The following is an 8,825-nucleotide window of genomic DNA, read 5'->3' on the forward strand; positions in this document are numbered from 1 at the left end:
CATGGAGACCTGTGTGGATGATCAACTCTCACTGTGTTCACTCTGGATCTGCTCTGAAGGATTGTGTAACATCAGTTTCCTCTTCCTCCATCGTGGATCTCACCTGCTCAGGTAAGCCCATCAGTGACATCATCAGTGACATCATCTCTGACAGTAATGTATCAGGTGGACACACACACACACATGCAGCAGCTAGAATGGCAGCAGACTTGTCTGGTGAGCTGCTGCCTCAGTAAACCAGGTGCTGAATGCACCAAGATATCTTTCTCTATGAAACCTCCATGTTGCTGCTCCAGGAGTCCTCTGGGCCGACCAGCAAGCATTTATGATGGTTTGAGTATTAAGCACCAATGTCACATCCTATAATCTAAACATGTTCTGACACATGTAATACATATTATACTTCACTTCAGCACTTTTAGCGACTAAAAGCAGGATGTTATTATACCATCAACCTCTTTAACTATCACCATTCACCTGCTTCCACCTTCATTGGATTCACAAACAGATGAAAACATTTGCGGACAATTGATCAAAGACAAACAACGATATCATACAACAAAGGGTTCAACTGTCACCGCATGTATGGGCTACAGATCCCCGTGGTGTGATGCTAACGCTGGATCTTCACTCAGTTGGTGCAAAGCTCAGTTCTCACGCTACGAGATCCACCACATGCAACTCTTTCACTGTCTCTCTCCCTCTCTCCGTCTCTCTCTCTCTCTCTCTCTCTCTCTCTCTCTCTCTCTCTCTCTCTCTCTCTCTCTGTCTCTCTCTCTCTGTCTCTGTCTCTGTCTCTCTCTCTCTCTCTGTCTCTCTCTCTCTGTCCCTCTCCCTCTCTCTCCCTCTCTCTCTCTGTCTCTCTCTCTCTCTCTGTCTCTCTCTCTCTCTCTCTCCCTCTCTCTCTCTCCCTCTCTCTGTCTCTCTCTCTGTCCCTCTCTCTGTCTCTCTCTCTGTCTCTGTCTCTCTCTCTCTCTCTCTCTCTGTCTCTCTCTCTCTCTCTCTCTCTCTCTCTCCCTCTCCCTCTCTCCCTCTCTCTCTCTCTCTCCCTCTCTCTGTCTCTCTCTCTCCCTCTCTCTCTCTCTGTCTCTCTCTGTCCCTCTCTCTCTCTCTCTCTCCCTCTCCCTCTCCCTCTCCCTCTCTCTCCCTCTCTCTCTCTCTCTCTCTCTCTCTCTCCCTCTCCCTCTCTCTCTCTCCCTCTCTCTCTCTCCCTCTCCCTCTCTCTCTCTGTCTCTCTCTCCCTCTCCCTCTCTCTCTCTCCCCCCCCTCCAAATATTTGACATGTATTAAATATTTCACGTGTTGAATATCACTAAATATCCTCTGATTTCATGTTTTCATGTTCTATCTTTAACCCTTCATGTTTCTGAGTACATGTAATACTCCAGGCTGAACACACTGAGCCGTCCTCTTTGTTGAACGTTGTTTACGTCTCGTCCACCGGTTACCTCGTGTTTAACGTCACATTGCAATGACTTGTGGGTAATCTGGAGGTGAAACATGAAGGAGGCTGGAGACCAGTACATGACGATGACTGGACCCTGAAGACAGCAGCTGTTGCCTGCAGAGAGCTGGACTGTGGCTCTGCTGTTTCTATCAGACGGAGAGAGGAGTCCTCAGAGAGATCTGTGTGGAGGATCAACTCTGACTGTGTTCACTCTGGATCTGCTCTGAAGGATTGTGTAATATCAGTTTATTTCTACATCGTGGATCTCACCTGCTCAGGTAAGCCCATCAGTGACATCATCTCTGACAGTAATGTATCAGGTGGACACACACACACACACATGCAGCAGCTAGAATGGCAGCAGACTTGTCTGGTGAGCTGCTGCCTCAGTAAACCAGGTGCTGAATGCACCAAGATATCTTTCTCTATGAAACCTCCATGTTGCTGCTCCAGGAGTCCTCTGGGCCGACCAGCAGCCTGAAAGGACTCCTCCTGCAGCTCCACAGCTTTCTCATTCACTGGTTTCCACCATAACAGCCACCAATGACCTACTGGACACAACGTAGAGCAGCTCAGCTCAGCCGGGGGCTCGTCAGTACCTCCACACCGGCCTTCAGCCTGGACACTCCTGAAGGAGAGAGTCCAGCTCCATCTCTCTGAGATGTTCGGGATCATTTTATCAACACGTTTATATTCTGGGTCACAGATCTTCTCAGAATGTTATTTAGTGTCTGATGTGTTTGTCTCTCTCTCTTTCATCTTCTATCATCTCTCAGACTCTGTCAGGCTGGTGGATGGGACGAGTCTGTGCTCAGGCAGACTGGAGGTGAAGTCTGACCAGTCTAACCAGTCTGACCAGTCTAACCAGTCTGACCAGTCTGACCAGTCTAACCAGTCTGACCAGTGGTGGTCCTCAGTGTGTGAAGAGGACTTTGACCAGCAGGATGCAGAGGTGGTCTGTAGGGAGCTTGGCTGTGGGGTTCCTTCAGTCCTCCAGGGGGCGCTCTATGGAGAAGTGGAGGCTCCAATGTGGACCAAAGAGTTCCAGTGTGGAGGCCGTGAGTCTGCTCTCCTGGACTGTAGAAGCTCAGGCTCAGATAGAAGCACCTGCTCACCTGGCAAAGCTGTTGGACTCACCTGCTCAGGTAGAAGAGGAGCTGCAGCTTTGATCTGGTTCATCTCTGTTCTACTGAAACTCACTTTGTTCTTCACTGACGACTCTCTTGTTTCTGTTCAGAACCTGTCAGGTTGGAGGGAGGAGCCAGTCGCTGTGCAGGAACACTGGAGGTGAAACATCGAGGAGGCTGGAGACCAGTAGGTTACTATGGCTCTGGCTCTCACTGGACCCTGAAGACAGCAGCTGTTGCCTGCAGAGAGCTGGACTGTGGCTCTGCTGTTTCTATCAGACGGAGAGAGAAGTCCTCAGAGAGATCTGTGTGGTGGATCTACTCTGACTGTGTTCACTCTGGATCTGCTCTGAGAGATTGTTTAACATCAGATTCCTCTTCCTCCATCGTGGATCTCATCTGCTCAGGTAAGCCCATCAGTGACATCATCTCTGACATCATCTCTGACAGCAGTGTTTCCAGCATGTTCCTTCCTCTGTCACAGTGACAGTCAGTGGGTTTCTATTGGACTGAACTGTGAAGTTATCCAGGACAACGACACCCTGAAGTGTCGAGAGGTGGGCTGGTTTCTGGAAGCTTCAAACCTCCAGAGACTGCTGAGCTCCACCTGGAGGACACACCTGTCTGTCTGTCTGTCTGTCTGTCTGTCCTCTGACATCACGTCCATATTCAGGGTCCATCTTGCTCAAGGGAGGGTAAACATGAACTTTCATCATCTCTCTGTGTTTACAGACCTGCTGCTTCAGCCAATCATCACCGTGTCCTCCTCAATGTACGGGGTCTCCGAGGCCCAGCAGCAGGGGGCTCCGGTGCTCAGGCGCTCCACCTTCACCATCAGCTGCTCCATCCAGCCACAGTACCCAGGAGGCTCCTTCCAGCTCACCTTCACCTCCTCCAACTCAGCACACAACGACACCCAGCCAGCTGTCAATCACTCTGCCCACTTCCTGTTTCCTGCTGCAGAGCCCGCCCACCAAGGAAGCTACAGCTGTGTTTATCACCTCCATGTTTTTAATCATAGCTTCTCCTCTGAGAGCCGTCGGCTCTCCATCACTGTCTTAGGTAAGCTGACTGTGTTCATGCAGGTTTGAAGATGATTGGTCCAAACTGACTGAAGATGATCAGCTGACCACAGAGTCCATGTTGTTGTTTGTGGAACGACTCTGTGACTCCTGTCATTGTGGAAGACATGTCATATAGTAACCAAACCTCAACACAGTCTATGAACAGCTCACAATCTACTGTAGCACAGAGCAGGTTTGGTTACCAGGATGACTCTGGTTCTGAGAACTGAAGCAGCTTCTGACGCGACCAATCACAGAGCTCCACTGCCACCACACCACTCATAACACCCCTTAGCCCCCAACTCTCCATCTTCAAGTGTAGTTCCTCCACCAATCAGAAGCAAGCAGGGCGGTGTGCTCCGATACCTCACTCAGAGAACCAGGCTCATCCTGGACACCAAACGCTGAGACGGTGGTTAACGTGTTGATGTGTGTCAGTGATTGTAGGTTTCAGGGTCAGTGGCAGCTGTTGGACTCATGATGTCGTGTGATGTGATGACTGTCCATGTGTTTGTTCAGATCCAAGACCTCTGATCATCAGAGCCATCGTCCTGCCGCTGGCTCTGCTGTTGCTGAACGTTGGCCTGTACGTCTACTGTAAGGTACGGACACACGTCTGCTGTTTAGACCAGCCACTGAGATGAAGCTCTCGCTCTGTGTTCAGTCAACTGAAGACAGGACTGTGCTGTCATGTCTCTGCAGGCCAACAGGGGGCAGATGCCGTGCAGACAGAAGAACACTGAGCTGGTTCGATATAAGACGGGTGTTCCTGCAGCTGAAGAAGAAGAAGAAGACGAAGACGAAGACGAAGAAGAAGAAGAAGAAGAAGGAGCAGAGTAGCTCCTCCAAGGAGCTCATCTCACATCCAGATGGTTTCTACACACAACCACCACCAGCTCCCTTTGATACGCATGTTCCCTTCAACCATCAGGCTGAATATGATCTCACGTTATTACAGCCCGTCTGTCTTCCTCTCAACAATGTGTCGGTCTCTCCACACCTTCTGACTTCCTGTCTGTGGCTCTCAGCTCCAAGCCCATTGGTTCCTGCTGAAGACGTGAATCTTTAAAAGCACCTCACGGATATAAAGCTTCATTAACAGTCGACTTGAGAGCAGGTTTACCAGAGTCCAAGCAGAAAGCAGAGACTATCAGGAACAATGTTAGTGTGAGATATCAGAACAAACATGAAACACGGACTTCTATCTTCTACATTCTGTAGAACGACACTCAATGTTCACAATCTGTTGCTGTTTGTCCTTTAAAACATAGGATGAGCTTCATGACTTCACTTTAGCCTCCTTGTGCTTCACACGACTCTTTATTGTCGTGAGCAACATTTATCTAAAAGATAATCAGAACAATACAAATCAGAACAACGTCCCGCTGTGATCAGCCCCTAACAACTCATTTATTTCAGATTCAGACGTTTTTACTATTTTGCTCATTGTTGTTCTTAATCATTGTAGTTCATTGTGTAATGAAGGATTCAAGATATTTCATAAGAATGCTGTAATGAAGGATTTTATTATTGTACTTCATTAATGTTGCAATCACGGTATTTACATTTTTTTGCTCATTTCATAAGAATTCAACAATTTTTTGTTCTTCGTAAATGTACTTAATTTTAAGGAATTAAAAAAATAAATGTAATAAAGTATTTTCCTTAAATCATGAGCCTTTCACTTGATTTTGTAATTCACGAAATTTCCTTTTTCATTCAGATTTTACTTATTTTGTACTTAATGAATTTACAATATTATGTAATTAAGGATTTTGCTTATTTTTACAATTAAAGATTATTCTCATAAATAATTGTGTTTTGCTTATTTCAGAAGAACTTTGCTGATTCCTGTTTTTAAGTGTTTTGATTACTTTTGTGCTAAATATCCGAACGAATCAAACAATGTGAATAAAATAACATACGTCAAACTAAACACACATACTGCACAGATACATGTAGTGCTAGTACTACTTGAACACAGTACTTTAAGGGTTGTTGAACTCGGGTCGGTCGGATCGTTTCTGGACGTGGAACAGACAACATGTGATCCTTTAACAACCAAAACCAAACCCGAGCGTCTTTAGAAGCACTTTAAACTCACACGAGCACATCTGTGTTCAAACATGTGCACTGATCAGTTTCCATGTGTCCACACGGAGAGATGAAGTGATGAAGATCACTGAGATAAATGCATCTCTATCATCTCTGTTCAAAGGAAACGGAACATTGAATCAGCTGTGAATGAGCTGAATCGAACAGACACGTTTCATCACCAAAGCCTTCACGTCTTCTTCTCTGGTCGATGTAAAGATGTTACTTCCTGTTTAGTGGGAGACACTGAGAAATGAATGTGACTTTTCTTCTGAAGGACTTTTATCTTCCTCAAAACAATCTCAACTCAAGGTCCCAGCTTGTTCTGGAGCTTTCAACAGCACCTCACGGTCTTCATCAGCTCTTTCAGGACTTTGTGACCACGTTGGTTTCACAGTTGGAATTGGATCTTCGTCCTCGACCTCATAATCAGCAGTTAGACCAACAGCTGACGGGCTGTGGAGGACAGAACATGACTACGGTATGAATGAATGAATGCATTCATAAATGTATAAATAAATACAGGAATAAATAAATAAAATAATAAATAAATGCTGCAATAAATAAATGTATCGATAAATAAATAAAAGTTGATAATCAAACAGGACATAAAGAAATACATATCATATATTTATTTCTGCATTTCTGTTCACCTACGTTTATTCATGCATTCATTCATTCCTGTATTTATGGATGCATTTATTAATTTGTTTTTCGTCCTCCATGAAGGTCCATGTTTAGCAGCTTTCGACAGTAGATGGAGTTCATACATTGAGACGACCCCTCCCTTCCACGCGGGGTCTGCTGTCTATTCTGTCTGACGAGCCCACCTGAGCCTGTGTGCTCCCGCGATGAAGACCATCCAACATGGCTGGAGGCTGACTGGAGCTAAGCTGGAGAGATGGAAACAAAGACATTTACAGTGCAGCTGAACATTGACGGGACTGTACTGAGAATAGAAACAAAACACAGTTCATTGGGGAAGCCTTGTCAGCTTTTCCTAAATATTTAAACAAATCAATTAGTTATGAAGGAAGAGATCATGTGTGCTTCAACAATCACTTCAGAAGAAGTTAAAGTTGGTCATTTAAAAATGAACAAGTCACCAGTAACAATGAAATGAGAGTTATAATCTGTGGAAATGAAAGTCTTAACTCTTTCTCTTTCTCTGGTTCTCCTGATCACCATGCTGTCAGATGTCTGTGATGTTGGGCCGCTGTTTGTCCCCTTTGAGTGGCAGACGTCCCATCATCATAGAAATATAGGTTATTGCGTTAAAAGAAATACAGTTATTGCACTAGAATAAATACAATATGTTCAGGATATAAGTGTATTGTGGCTCAATGTTTTCCTAACATCTGTGTTTATGGTTAATATGTAGATTGTATTAATAAAAATCACCTGGACTGACTTACTTACTTGTACTTTCAATTCAGCGTATCAAACAACAATCCTTTTCATTCATTTATTTGATAGTTTTTTCCAAATCCAACAGATATTCAGCGATCCTGACACAATGATGATTATTGTTTCAGCACTTATATCGTCACTATGTTTATGGATACACCATCTACTGTATGCATGTATGTTTTTGGGGCATTGTGTATTTGTACATTCTCGAATCAGCTCGATACAGAAACTCTGAGAGTGTTGCGTTCAGGTACCAAACCAAAAGCTCGTCCCGTTCCCGGTCTTTCTTCATCCTCGATCCCGGATCAGGAGGTTGAATGAATAAATCGCCAGTGATGATGAAATGACACCATCAGAGACGAAAGGTTCAAAGATGATCGCGCGTGAGGCGAACGTGATAACCACTACACTACGGAAACGGATGTGCAGGAGGTGATGACGTAATACACTCAATACAGGAGCTGATTCTGAGCTTCGATGTGATGTAGAAGAACGGGCAGCAGGTGTCGCCATCTCCCCGCTAGAGCGGGTTTGTTGGTCTCTTCCTCAGAAGAGAAGAGCGGGAACACGAGAAGCATAAACGAACTCAAAGAAGGGATGAATGGACATGAAAGCACAATGACATGTGACTTAGAGTTCTTACAGTTCAGTAGTTGTATGAATGTCATATTAACAATAAAATATCTGAATACTTCCTCTTAACGCTGAATAGCGCTCGTAAAATAATATCTTCGTCTACAAAACATCTGAAAGCAGCGCAGGAACATATTTAAATAACTTTACTCAAGCAGCAACTTCCTGTTTTTCGGTTTGTCTGATTTTAAAGACACAGAATGACAGAGAACTACTTCTTACAGCTGATTGTAACGTAATACACATCATAATCTGAACGTGTGTCTGGTGGTTGTTGATCATCTGCTGCTGATGTTGTGCTTGTAACACTGGAGTTGAGTTCCCCTCTCGGCTGTTTCCGTTGGTCCGCAGCTCGTCTGTTGTTTCTGCTCTTCGTGTCTCTCGTGTGTCTTTCAGCTCAACTTGTTCAGCAAACAGACGAAGAGGAACACGAGCAGAGAAGAAACGCAAACAATCCCTCAACGATCAACTTCCTCCCTCAGCAGCAGAGGAACAGACATTTGGTTTATTTATATTTCAGACGGTCACCGATGCAGAAAAACAAAAATGACTGAATGTGAAGAGTGGAACTGAACTTTTACCAACAAAACAAACCCAATAAGCAACTGCTTTGATTGTTTTTGAGTCATTTTTTAGGCAAAAATACCAAAACATTGTTGCTGCTTCTCAATCATGAATATTTATGGTCTTTTCTCTGTTTTACATCATTATAAAGTAAAGGTCTTTGGGTTTCGGGCTGTTTTGTCAGTCAAAACATGAACCGGGAATCAATATTTTCCATGTTGTGACATTTTAAAGAACAAATTATTTTACAGACCTGTATAACTTATTAATTAATCTTGTATTTTTCCAGAAAGAGATCCAGTCGTGAACTCATTTGCTGTGATCTAAAGATGAGGAGTGAAGTCTGATGAAGCTTCCTGGCTTGTTGACGCTGTTTTGCGCTGTTATCGTCATTTTTCAACAGATATGAAAAGAAAAAGTAGTTCCTCGTTTCTCTTTTTTCTGCGATAAAGTCAAATGACTTTCGTCGCCGTGTAAAGAGGAAGT

General features: G+C 44.4%; 1 protein-coding gene across 1 annotated transcript; it reads left to right on the forward strand.

The window, feature by feature from the left end:
- Positions 1 to 1,801: 1,801 nt before the first annotated feature.
- Positions 1,802 to 4,478, forward strand: LOC306787957 (scavenger receptor cysteine-rich type 1 protein M130-like; the record flags this gene model as incomplete). Its single annotated transcript, XM_079283284.1, has 6 exons — positions 1,802 to 1,820; positions 2,224 to 2,592; positions 2,685 to 2,981; positions 3,307 to 3,636; positions 4,158 to 4,240; positions 4,341 to 4,478. The coding sequence occupies 6 exons, from the start codon at positions 1,802 to 1,804 to the stop codon at positions 4,476 to 4,478; spliced, it is 1,236 nt and encodes a 411-aa protein (XP_079139410.1).
- Positions 4,479 to 8,825: the final 4,347 nt, after the last annotated feature.

Source organism: Melanostigma gelatinosum, assembly GCF_949748355.1.
Source record: "Melanostigma gelatinosum genome assembly, chromosome: 14".
Classification (NCBI taxonomy): domain Eukaryota; kingdom Metazoa; phylum Chordata; class Actinopteri; order Perciformes; family Zoarcidae; genus Melanostigma; species Melanostigma gelatinosum.